Raw genomic sequence first — 13,720 nt, 5'->3', positions numbered from 1 at the left:
GAGATTTCCCTTTTCTTAAAATACATCTAAATGATGCATGCTTGTCTTTAAATAACACCTTCTCAGCAAAAGTATAAGCTGGTTATTCTTGTTTACAAGGCTGCTGTTTAGATCAAAGTGTTGGAAAGTTGCTTGAGTCCTTCCTTTAATTTAAATGTGTGGAATGTTTATGGGTTTTACATGATCACCTTAAAAAGCGATAGCTATTCACAAGCATTCATGTCTGTAGCACAAAGCACAGTGAGCACCGCTAATCAAAAGGCAGGCTTAAAATGGGCTGATTTACATAGATGCGAGATGTAAATGGATGTACTTTGTATAGTTTTACATATCTTTTTATTTCTATTCAGCTGTCTATTGGCTTTATAAGGGCCGCTCAGTGTGATTAACCAGTGATGCGTTCTCGGTTAAGTGTCGATAACGGATGTGCTCTGGTTCTCCTAGATTGGGGTCTGGACGGTTTTAGTGGTCACTTTTTAGAGTCACTATGGGTTCCTCAAGTCTCTCCTCACCCTTTCTATTATGGAATTCCACACATTCTTTAGTGTAATTTTGGCTACAGTCGCTCTCTCTTTCTCCCACCCTTATAGACTCAACTGAACAGTTGTGCTCTTTCCAGAGAAGTGGACGGGGCTACAATAAGTCTTTATGTCCAAAGTGATTAAATTGCCACAGAAGATATTCTTCCCACATTCCTGCTTGATAAAATTCATTGGAAAACCGCTAGAGATAAATTAAATACAAGCCCTAAATTGATATGGTCATCTGTCATTTGATTAAATTAGTGTTTATTAGCGCACATTCGATTTTATTTTTAAGATAAATATTAAAATATATACTTTTACTCTGCAAGAATTAACTAAAATTATTGGCTGTGACTGTTAAGATGTATGTGATGTTATAAAAGTACTCTATTTTAAAATTAAATACTTAAAAAAAAAGGAGGAAGAAAGAAAATCATGGTTTGTTTCGAATATTATGGGACCGTTTTAATTTTTTTGAAATAAATAAAGGATTCATGAGCATCCCATCTGAACCATTTTTGCAGAATCACTTAAAAAAGACTGAAATCATTTCAGTTTATTCACAGGAATGAATTAGATTTATGTAATTAATTGTACTACTATCCAAATACAGTGTTCAGCATATATAAGTACACCCCTCACAAATGTTTTAAATTCATATTTTTAATAGGAAGCCATACAATATTATATTTGTGTATATGAAGCCAAATCTGGAGCTTATCTAACAAAATAACTTACGATAACGGTCCAGAAACTAGTACACCAAAATGTATATGTTATAGAAAAATATTAAATACTAATTTAAAAAGAGGAAAAATCAAGAGAAGCAATAAGATTAAAAAGTTTAGTTGAAACTTTGTAGGTTTTAATTTAATTTTTAAATTTTTTTGCAATGTTTTGCTTGAATTTATTTGTATTATCTGTTAATTTATAAATATGCTTGGTGACTAAAATATTATTTTAATGCATTTCTGTTTAATAAATCTGAATCACCAAGATACATTGCCTATATTCACTGAGAAATGGATAAAATATTCATTTTCAAAATGGGGTGTACTCAATTATGCTGAGCACTGTACATTACAGATTTTTTTACTACAGATCTTCAATTTCAAAATAAAAAGACTTCTAACCATTAGAAATGTTACCAACCCTTAACATTCTGCGAGTGTAAATACAATAGATTTGTTTTTATATTTAAGCTGTCAATTTAATATAAAAGCATGTTATGTCATTAGTTTCATTTTGCTTTCTGGGTCATTTTTATTTTAGTTGAATGTAATATTAGTAATAAGAAATGTTTCTTAAGCAATTAGATCAGCATATCTTAATATCTGAAAGATTATGTGATGGACTGGAATGATTTTAGCTTTGCCATCTCGGGAATTAATGAAATAATCAAATCTGTGTGTTATTTCTCATGTATGAAAGCAAATGGCTGAAAAAGATGGTGTTACAGTGAGAACCTTTGCATTTGAACGTATCATTGCGTTGCAGAATTACTGAAGTGTTTGTGTGGCTGTAGTCATGCAAATGTGTTGTTATTTTGAGCGCGCATGTAATATCGGCGCACTCGCACACAGACACACGCACTTCAGTTCCTGGAACAGTTGATAACGAGGAAGTGACAAAGAGGAAACGGGCACAGGTTCCAGATCATTTCAACAGCATAATCGATGCATTACATTCGTCTAACAATATTATCGCATCGTCTAGCCTCACGCTTCTAGCGTCCAGACATGAAATCAAATACACGTTTTTCAACACTGAAATGATAAGAACGTCCTCGCCTGTGTGGACTTGTCTATTGTGAGGAGAGGAAACGCAGGATTCTGTGGTTTATATGTAAACAACAGCGACCTCTGCTGGAGGTTTTATTCATTTATTCACCTTTTAAACATCAGTCCATTTAAACTGCACATTCAAGGTTTGTTTTCCTTTTCTAGTTACATAAAACCTGCATTTATTTGCATATCGATTTGCATTATTCAGTAAAATTGTTCATTTGTTTAAATGTAATGTAGCGTGGTGTTTCCCTTTGATAAACGTTTATCGATTTTTCCATTTATTTCCTTTACTGTCATGCTAGTTTCCTTTGTAAATGAGCTTACTTTTGGTGTGTGTGTGTGTGTGTGTGTGTGTGTGTGTGTGTGTGTGTGTGTGTGTGTGTGTGTGTGTTTCAACAGCACTACACTAAAGATGCAGATGGACTCTGTACGCGACTCATCAAACCTAAACTCATGGAGGGGACTGTGGCGGCCCAGGATGAGTTCTCCAGAAGTAAGACCTTCCTTGACTGTATTCACACATTTGTTTATGTTTATACAGGTTTAACCTTCTGGTGATCCTCGTTCCAGGAAGGTAATTGTACTGGTTATCACCAAAGATTGACATCTTAAAGGGATAGTTCATCCAAAAGTTAGATATCTGTCATCGTTTACTCGCCCTCCACTTGTTCCAAACCCGAGTTTCAAATGGAGATATACTGAAAAATGTTGGGGCCATTAGCTTCCATAGTACTACATAGTACGTAGTTCCATTGTACTATGGATGTCAGTGGCTGCTTTTTCCCAACATTTTTCGGAATATTTATTTTAGAACCACTTGAATGAGAGTAAAAGAGAAGACAGTTTTGTACTTTGCCTTTAAAAGTAATGTTTTTATATTAAAATATATATTTTATTCCAAAAATGTTTCACTGTACTGGGGAATATTCATCTCTAACTTATGTGCACGTTTATTTTTTTCTATTAAATCAAAAATATTATTAGAAAACATTTTTTAGGTTTATACAGTAAAACCTTTTTCATTTTGCGGATCTGCTTTCAGTCTAATTTATTTTTGTTCATTATTAAGTTACATTATTAAGCCTGAAGAGCAACCGAGGGTTTAATTGCTGCATGGCTAAATTAGTTCTCCATTTTCTTTTCCCGCAGGTGGCTGGGCTTTGAATAGAAAAGAACTGAAGCTTATCCAGACTATTGGAAAGGGAGAGTTTGGAGGTATGTGTGTGTGTGTGTTCATGAGATTATTTATTAATTTATTTATCTATATAAGGGTGTTCGCAAGGTCTTAAAATGTCTTAAATTTCAAAAAGGTCACTTAAACATTTTGTTGTAGGTTTTAAATCATATTAAACAGGTCTTCATTTTCCTATGTCCAAGTAAAGCTACCCAATCACCAATAATCCATCTCAAAGCTTTATATATTTATATTAGTTTTTATTGCAAAGAGATGCACATCACAACATATGTTTACTGCAAATTCTCCTAATTAAATTCCCTAATCAAGGAAAGAAAACTAAAGCAACACATCCCTTTACATGAGCTTCCATTAATACAAAAACTATTTACTTGGGTAGCTGGTTCAATAGAAAAAGCCTTAGTGTTTAGCCCTGTATAAGTCTAAATATAATGGTTTTAAATGGGTCTTAAAAAGTCTTAAATTTGACTTAAAGAATCCTGAAGAAACCCTGTATATAGTGTTCAGCATAAATGAGTACACTCTATTGTTGAAAATGAATATTTTTATCTGTTTCTCAATGATTATAGCCAATAATGTTTTGATGCATTTCAACAAATGCATTATTATTATTATTATTATTATTATTATTATTATTATTATTATTATTATTATTATTATTATTATGTTTCTCTTCTTCCTGTTTAATACAATTTAATAGTTTTCTCAAACATGAATTTGGGTGTACACATTTTTAGACCATGATCTTAAGTTATTTTGTTAAATTAGCTGTAGTTTTGGCGTAGGAACTGACTAATCTAATGTATATGCACAAATATTATTGTAAAGCATCCTGTAGAAAATTTAGAAGAGAGATAGGTGAGGGGTGTGCTCATTTATGCTGAGCAATACAATATTTATATATATATAAATAGGAGGTTAATCATATCACCAACACTAATGTTGATGTCTCTCACATTTGATGCGTTATTGTCATAAATGAATGTCACTTATATTCTAAAGAAAATATTGTGTATATTTTTCATATTAATTTACCATATTTTTTCCGTTTTTTTTTTTTTTTTTTTAATTGCAGTTTCCAAGTTTACATACAAATGTTTGGTATATAGGGTTTTCATCGTTGGGTACACAAAAAACAATCAACGGGAATCCAAAAGTTGAAAGAAGTTAAAGAAATGATAACATAAATTCCATGAATTAATAATACAGAAATTACATGGATGATTCAAGGACATTATAAGGACAATCAAAACAATACTTTCATAATTGTTTTGTATGTCATCAAAAAGAAAACCATTAAAACTGATTTGTTGCTTTTCAATTACAATTCAATTGTGTACTTTTTTTTTTTTTTCTCTTAACACATTGTGGCACCCAGTCTACCCCCCCCTAAACAATATACATATGAAACTGTGATGATGGTACTTTCAGCATCTTAAATGTTAATTTTTTATTTATTTGTATTTTTTTAAGTAGGTATTGTTCTTTTCTCTATCTTTCATTTATGTTTTCTCTCATTACAAAAATATGATACACAAAATAAACGTAATAAAAATTCACATCTTTCCGATTATACATTCTATGTCAAGTCTGGTCTTAATGGGAGAATACATTCTACCAATTTTCTCCATTCATTCATTCATTTTCTTTTCCGCTTAGTCCCTTTATTAATCTGGGGTCGCCACAGCGGAATGAACCGCCAACTTATCCAGCATCTGTTTTATGCAGCGGATGCCCTTCTAGCCGCAACCCATCACTGGGAAACACTTACACGCTTATTCACACACACATACACTACGGACAATTTAGTCTATCCAATTCACCTGTACTGCATGTCTTTGGACTGTGGAGGAAACCCACGCGAACGCAGGGAGAACATGCAAACTCCACACAGAAACGCCAACTGGCCGAGGCTCGAACCAGCGACCTTCTTGCTGTGAGGCAACAGCACTACCTACTGCGCCACTGCGTTTCCCCTTTTTCTCCATGTCTCATTAATTAACGATTAACGATTCATTATCGATTCATTACCTTTCCATCTTATAGATTTCATAAATTATGTCAAATCAGTTACTAATTTGAGATTTCGAGTTGCAACCATTTTTTGGTTATGGCTTTTTACAGGCTATCAGCAAAAATTTTATTTATTTATTTTTTTTGTCAGATTTAATTTACCATTTGAAAATTCTAACCAAAAGTTTAAATTGCTAATAAAAAAATTATTTTTTTGAAGATGATGTCACCAAATGTACAACAATTTGAAATGTTACCGTTTTAAGGTTTCAGGTTTGACCTAATTAATGATGTTGTCTAAAATGTAACAAGAAAAATGCACTATTAAGCTAGCCAAGTGACCACTACTGGAGCGGTTAGCCCTTAATTTGGCCCAGGATCCAAATATTACATTCAGTTTATAAAATTAAACGCATGCAGTATATTATTATAATAATAATAATATGAACTACACAAGGAGTCATTAATTCACCCAGACTTAATTATTCTCTTTGTTTGTTTGTTCATAGATGTGATGGTTGGAGACTACAGAGGAAAGAAAGTAGCAGTGAAGTGTATCAAACATGATGCCACAGCACAGGCCTTCGTCGCAGAGGCTTCGGTCATGACGTACGTCCACCCAATCAGAATCCTAGTTATATTTAGAGTCACTGCAAAATATTCATATTCATGCGCTGCACTTTTACAGTCAATTACGGCATAATAACCTGGTGCAGCTGCTGGGGGTGATCGTGGAAGAAAAGGGCAGCCTTTACATCGTCACTGAGTACATGGCCAAGGTCAGCGACTTCCATCTGTTTCCATCGAGAATAGCTAGATGCATGTTTAATAGCCATATAAAAAGTGTATAGTGTACTTAAGTGTTGTTGGTGCACCTTTTTCAGGGTAGTCTTGTGGACTATCTGCGCTCTAGAGGCCGTACTGTTATCGGTGGAGATCGTTTGATCAATTTCTCAATGTGAGTTTCTTAATTATTATTTTTAAGCCATGACACAATAACATAACTTAAGACTTTGAAGCATAATAAAAATATAATATATATATTTTTATAATGTGTTATGAAAACTACATTCCATAATAACCATATTTTTAAGCACTTTAAATTTTTTTTGGCCCTCATTTATTTATTTATTTGCATTTTCCCCTAGGGATGTGTGCAAGGCAATGGAATATCTTGAGGCCAATAACTTTGTGCACCGGGACCTTGCCGCTCGTAATGTTCTTGTGTCTGAAGACAACATAGCTAAAGTCAGCGATTTCGGCCTCACCAAGGAAGCCTCGTCTACTCAAGATACAGCCAAACTCCCTGTTAAGTGGACTTCACCTGAGGCCTTACGAGAGAAGGTGTGCTTTGTAAATGGTTTGTTTTAATAGTTAAATCTAGTTGAAAACATACTTTTATTAATCTGCACGTCTTTCTGAAACAGAAATTTTCCACTAAGTCGGATGTATGGAGTTATGGGATCTTACTGTGGGAGATCTATTCTTTTGGTCGGGTACCATATCCAAGAATTGTAAGTCCCTTTAAATCAGAAACACTTTTTTTTTCCAGAATGTTCACTTGTAGCAGATACTGGTCATTGAATAGTTTTACTAATCTCTAAAATAGCAAACGAGATACTATAATACTATTACTGAACTGGAATTCTAATACTGTTATGTATTCATTTTTTTAAATACTTTTTATTCATTCATTTTCGGCTTAGTCCCTTTATTAACCAGGGGTCGCCGCAGCGCAATGAACCACCAACTTATCCAGCACGTTTCACGCAGCGGATGCCCTTCCAGCTGCAACCCATCTCTGGGAAACATCCATACACTCATTCATTTTATTAATTTAAGAACATATAACCAGTGGAAACAAAACGATAATAATAATGCTAAGAATAATAATAATAATGATTAAAACAAATAAAAACATCAATTCCACACATGTATACATGCAGTTTTAGAGTCAGAATTATTAGCCCACCTTTGATTTTTATTTATTTATTTATTTATTTATTTATTTTTCTTTTTAAAATATTTTCCAAATGATGCTTAACAGAATAAGGGAATTTTTCACAGTATGTCTGATAATATTTTTTCTTCTGGAGAAAGTCTTATTTGTTTCATTTCAGCTAGAATAAAAGCAATTTTAAATTTTTTTTAAAACAATTTTTAATGTCAAAATTGTTAGCCCCTTTAAGCTATATTTCTTTCGATAGTCTACAGAACAAACCATTGTTATACAATAACTTGCCTAATTACCATAACCGGCCTAGTTAACCTAATTAACCTAGTTATTCCTTTAAATTACACTTTCAGCTGTATAGAAGTGTCTTGAAAAATATCTAGTCAAATATTATTTACTGTCATCATGGCAAAGATAAAAGAAATCAGTTATTAGAAATGAGTTATTAAAATTATTATGTTTAGAAATGCGTTGAAAAAAATATTTTCTCCGTTAAGCAGAAATTGTGGAAAATAAATAATAAACGGGGGCTAATAATTTAGGGGGGTTAATAATTCTGACTTCAAATGTATATACATACAAACATAGAAATATTACATTAACCTTGTCAAGAAAATAAATAGACTAACTATAAAATAAACTAAAAGGTTGCCAAACATATTTTCTTAATGATGCATAACCTCTAGAATTATGTAAATGTTAGATTACGGATGATTATATTGTCATTGTGGAGAAAACCAGCCATTTACTCCATTTCTTTTCAAAGATCACTGTTTGTAAATGAAGTGCATGCGTCATTATTTCTGCTAATATTTTGAACCATTCATCTTTAGTTTGTGGGCTTTTTTTTATACCATTTCCAGGTTATAGCTTTTTTACTTGTTGCCAATAATATCTTAAATATCTATCCTCTTTCAAGTTTAATAGGAATATCTCCTAGATAAAGTACATCGAATGATCTAGGAATCTGATGATCAAAACTATCATTTATGTATTTATTTATTGTTATAATAATAGTTTGATTAAAAATCCTATTTAAAATAAATAAAATAGATGGTCATTTTTTTTATTATTATTTCATTTGTTGAAACAAAAAAAATCTTCAAATGTATCAAGAATAATAATATAATATTTAGGTCATAAATTATTTTAAAATACAGTTCTTGCTATTAACTATTAACTGTGACGTTTTCCTCAGTAAACTCCTAATTTGCTGTTTCACAGTAGTTTTGATGAAGCATTTTTTTTTTTTTGATGAAGTATTTAGGTATTAGGTTGGATTATTGATTCAAAATAAGATCATGCAGAATATGTACTATATAAGTGCAAATAAACAGCCAATATCTTAATAGGTAGGTAATAGCCCACTAGTTAATAGTGAGAATTGGTACTTAAATGAAAGTTTAACCAATTTTTATTGTTTTATATTCAGGGTTTCCACGCTTGAGTTTCAGGCATATGGATTCAAGGCCTTGAAAGTACTTAAAGACAAACATAGATCCTTAAAAGTGCTTGAATTAAATTTGAAATGAAATTTGTTTATGGTTTAATTTCAAATATTGTACTCAATTGTCAAAGATTCAATAAAAAATCTTACATTTTAAATCTTGTTCAAAAACACTGACAAATAATGCACATTTGATCAATATTTCTAAAAAAAACGTAATTGAACATTACCAGTATTGAATTTAAGTTCTTTGTCCATGACTTTTTAAAATGGTCAAATTGTTTAAAAATTACTTGTATTAAATCTAGGTTGATTGTTAAAGTTCACATGAACTGGAAGCTGTGACCTTTTTTTCCATATTGTGGAGCAGTTCCCAGAGAAATGGAAAATTAAAGGTGCAGTAGGTGATCTGCCGAAATGCTATCTGTTAGCATATTTTTGAAACACAGTCCCTCCTCTGCTGTCCAAAGCCTTGCCTCCTGAAATCACGAACAAGCACCTTAAAGATGACAGTAGACAACCCACTAGATAATGTCATTCACCAGTTAGAAAACTTTACAGTACTTCATATTAGTAAAACTGTTATATTGAGCACGTTTTCAGTTGTGTAGCAAGCAAAACTATTCATATTGTGCAATATTTCATACATGCACGGATCGCTGGTCTCACTCTCTCATGCGCTTTGTCCTAAAGAGACTATGGTGCTTGGCCAGCGGTGTGCAGGAATTACACTTATTACTAAGCCATACTTGCATGCTATTTCAGACTGAATATTCAAAGTAGCATGTTAAACAATATAGAGAGCACGTGACCGGTTGTCATTGTTCAAAAATGAACCAATGTGATGTGAATATAAAACCCACTTCAGCTCAGTAAAGCTGTAGTTTACAGCTAAAAGTAAAGTAAGGCTAGGCGGAATAGCGCTATTTACCGATGATTTGTTGTTAAACTAAATAAAAATGTACATTATCGATGCTGTAAAACGTCCCTTATGAAACTGAAAGTAGTCGCATCAATCTATTGCCAGAAGATTTCAGTGGCTGAACAACACTTCTGTGCATGAAACCCCTTTGTAAAACAACACAATCTGCATCAGCTGTGTGTGACTAAAATAGTTTTACAACAGAACATTACCTGTCTAAAAGAAATACTTCAGCCGTGGTGTCAACTTTCCTCCAGCGTGCAAAAGTAACTCCAATATTGATTCAGGATTTTCAAATGTTTTTATTCAGCATGTATTTTTACCTCTGTCACTCTCTCGTGTCCACATGAACGCGGCACGTGTTTGTTGTCAAAACTGACAGTTGGAGAGGTGTGGTTAAATATGTTCGCCACGCCCAGTTCCTAAGATATACGTAATTTGACAATTTAAATAAAAACAAACAGGAAGTGCATTTTCAGATTTCAATTGGAGATGAGAAGGGTTAAAAGTATATATATATATATTTATTTCTTAATGACGTGCACAGATGAATTATTCACCACAAAATGTGAGCAAACAAAATCATACGGTTAGTTTTGATTTCATGGGGACTTTAAATGCAGTAAGAACTTTCATGGCACTACATAAGCTGGAGCATGAAGTACAAAGGAAAGCGTGGGAACTGTGTATGTTACATTAGTAGTGTTTTACCTCATTAGTTTTTTAGTTATCACCAAATACATCCATTTTTCAAATGTTATGTTTTACTACATGATTATTTCAGATTCCTACCAGTAGAGGGCACTGTTGTCTCCTTGAGAACATTTTGTTTTTTCCTGAGTCGTTGTCTCTCTTTCTCTTCTTCCAGCCTCTAAAGGAGGTGGTCCCGCGTGTAGAGAAGGGTTATAAGATGGACTCCCCCGACGGCTGTCCTCCAGTGGTGTACGACATCATGAAGCAGTGCTGGACTCTGGATGCGGTGGTGCGGCCGAGCTTCAGAGACCTCCGAGAGAAACTGCAAGATATCATAACCAATGAGCTCTACCGATAAAAAGACTGAAGAAGAATACAAACACCTCCATGGGACCATCCTCATTCAATCTGACCAAAATCTACTCTTAAAGAGGTGGACTTGACAAACATTACAAGTTACGTTTGCAAGCGCGTTCTTTTTTTCTCTCTTTCTCTCTCTCTCTCTTTCTACATCTTTTACTTTGCTTGGTTTTCTTAATTTTGGGGAGGCTGGCCTTCTCTACATAACTCACCTCTTTTTGATTCATAAGATCTTCAGCCTCCTCTGACCTTAAATGTCTTCATATTCTCCCCCATTACGGATTTTTGATTTGATGATTAAGTACTTCCTGCTAAAAAAATGATGATAATAATCAGTATTAGTATTAAAAAACACAAATATAATGGAGATTATACACAGGACGTTTGGCCCTGTTTTTTCTGCAAAATCCTAAACCAAAAAGCAATAATTGGCACTTAGAGATCATATCCTCATCCTATTTTCATTTCCAGTAGCCGGTGAAATGCATGAGGAAGTCTTTCTTCTATTTCACAGTGCCTTTATGCCAGAAGTCTGTTTTACCTCAGAGCTTGCCTTTTTTGTTTGTTTTTTTGCGTAATTTTTTTTATACGTTGTTTAAAAGCGCTTGCGTTTCCTGCTTTCTCGCATCTCATCTTTCCACACATGTCAGTCTGAGCCTCGAAACCGGAATGGATGAATATAAACATGGAATATAAACACGTTTCAAATGAGATGTGGCTTGGGTGGACGCCAGAATGCTTTAATTCAGTATAAATAAATAAATAAATAAATAAGATAGTAAGACAAAGAAATTATACAAAAAGCCCACAAGTACAGATTTGTGGAATATTTGTTCTATAAGTCATATGCTGATTTTTTTTTTTTTTTTTTTTTTTGTCGTGAAGGACTTGATTTTACTCGCAGTGCTTTTTTTTTCTTCTTTTTAAACATTATTGCTGCCACATTACAAATGAAATCATTCCACCCCAACAGTTTGATAAAAAGAAAGATAAACAAAAAATAAAAAGGCTGCCAAAAAGCTTGGAATGTGTGTTTAAGTGCCACTATTGTGCTTTTATCCTGTATGTAATGTCACTGTTTGTGAATGTAAAAGATTTGCAAAATATCAAAGATCAAAGTGCTCGATAAATGGAGTTTTTGTCTCCCAAACAAAACAACAACCTAATTCTGAATTTCCTGAAACGCGTCTTCAGTAATTCCATTCTGCCTTTCTTGCACAAATAGCCATAGATTTGTAGGCAATAGTGATGGGAAGTTTGGTTCATTTTACTGACTCAGACCTTTGAATTCCATTCAAGTGAGGTGAACGAATCTTTTGAGTCATTTCGTTTAATTTGCCAAAATATTATTAAAATGTTACGAGTTGCTTCCAAACACATCTACAACTACACCAAATAAAGTTCACCTTTCGAGTCATCTAGTTTTTGAGTCGTTTGTTCATCATGTGACAGCATGTAAATAAAGATGACTCAAACCCGAGGACTCAAGAAATGAACAGATCAAATCTAATTCCGGCTCTAAATTCATATGATTGGCTTCTGTCTTTCACGCTATGAACGAATGACTTAAACCAAGGACTCGAGAGATGAACGAATCAAATCTTTTTCTGGCTCTAAATTCAAATTATCGACTTGTCTTTCACGTGATGAAAAAACGACTCAAACCGAGGACATGGGAGATGAACGGATCAAATCTTTTTTCGGCTCTGACTGCATATAATTGGCCTCTGTCTTTCACGTGATGAACAAACGACTCAAACCAAGGACTCAAGAGATGACTGTGACTGCATATGATTGACTTCTGTCTTTCACATGATGTTCGAACAACTCAAACCCGATTGAAGACTTGAAAAAGTCACTAATCTTCTACTCCACCTACACAAATGTGCGCTTGTGCAAATGAACAAATCAGTTCTCGAGTCATACAAAAGATTCGTTCAAAGGAACAAATCATTCAAGAACGACCCATCACTAAGAGGCAAACAATGTAATGCCATCATGGTTATTTATGGTCGTAACAAAGTTATCATCACAAACCTGTAGACCAATCAGAGAAGAGTAGGCTCTCGGAAAGACGGGGCTTGAATGAATCATTTCAGACAGAATTCATATGATTCTTGAAAGTACTTTTTCAAACATGAATTCAAGGCCTGGAAAGTACATAAAAACAAACATGTTTTGAAAGTGCTTAAATTTGAAATGAATGGTGTTATCTAAACAATTGTACCATGCTGCTTTCAAAAATGGAATGAAAAAATGAAGAAATCCTTAATTTAAAAATCTTACATTTTAATCTTATACGAGTACTTGCATTTGAATATTTCCAGTATAGAATTCAACTGAATGTATTAAAGTTCTTTGAACATGACTGTTTAAAACAGTCAACGTTTTTGAAAATGACACATGGAAACATCATAATTACTAGGACATTTTAATGTAAATATTAAGTGTGAGTGAAATGTTTAGTGCAGTAAGGACTTTCATGGGGATAAATACAGCGGGGAAAATAAGTATTGAACACGTCACCATTTTTCTCAGAAATCATATTCCTAAAAGTGCCGTTGACTTCAATTTTTTCACCAGATGCTAATAACAACCAAAAAAATCCATATATGCAAAGAAAACTAAACGAATTATTTTATAAGTGAAGTTATGTGTAATAAAATGAAATGACACAGGGAAAAGCTATTGAACACATGAAGAAAGGGAGGTGTAGAAAGGCAGTGAAAGCCCAGACAGCAGCTGAAATCTCTCACTGTGCATTCACACCGGAGCGTCAAAGTAGCCAGAAGTCATTCATTTTCAATGGGAGCTGGTGGCGAGGA

At 33.4% G+C, this 13,720-nt stretch overlaps 1 protein-coding gene across 1 annotated transcript in view; it reads left to right on the top strand.

Annotated features, from left to right (window-relative positions):
* csk (C-terminal Src kinase) overlaps positions 1 to 12,061 on the top strand; it is a 63,976-nt gene extending 51,915 nt beyond the window's left edge. Inside the window, exons 6-13 of the mRNA XM_056451994.1 lie at positions 2,711 to 2,804; positions 3,461 to 3,526; positions 6,029 to 6,128; positions 6,208 to 6,298; positions 6,404 to 6,477; positions 6,668 to 6,863; positions 6,947 to 7,033; positions 10,711 to 12,061. Of these exons, the coding sequence (XP_056307969.1) occupies positions 2,711 to 2,804; positions 3,461 to 3,526; positions 6,029 to 6,128; positions 6,208 to 6,298; positions 6,404 to 6,477; positions 6,668 to 6,863; positions 6,947 to 7,033; positions 10,711 to 10,893 (891 nt within the window). The 3' untranslated portion in view covers positions 10,894 to 12,061. The remainder of the gene's footprint in view (positions 1 to 2,710; positions 2,805 to 3,460; positions 3,527 to 6,028; positions 6,129 to 6,207; positions 6,299 to 6,403; positions 6,478 to 6,667; positions 6,864 to 6,946; positions 7,034 to 10,710) is intronic.
* The last annotated feature ends 1,659 nt before the right edge of the window (positions 12,062 to 13,720 follow it).

This window comes from Danio aesculapii, chromosome 25 (genome assembly GCF_903798145.1).
Source record: "Danio aesculapii chromosome 25, fDanAes4.1, whole genome shotgun sequence".
NCBI lineage: Eukaryota > Metazoa > Chordata > Actinopteri > Cypriniformes > Danionidae > Danio > Danio aesculapii.
The sequence above is the reverse complement of the archived record's forward strand: the minus strand, read 5'-3'. Positions and strand labels throughout refer to the sequence as shown.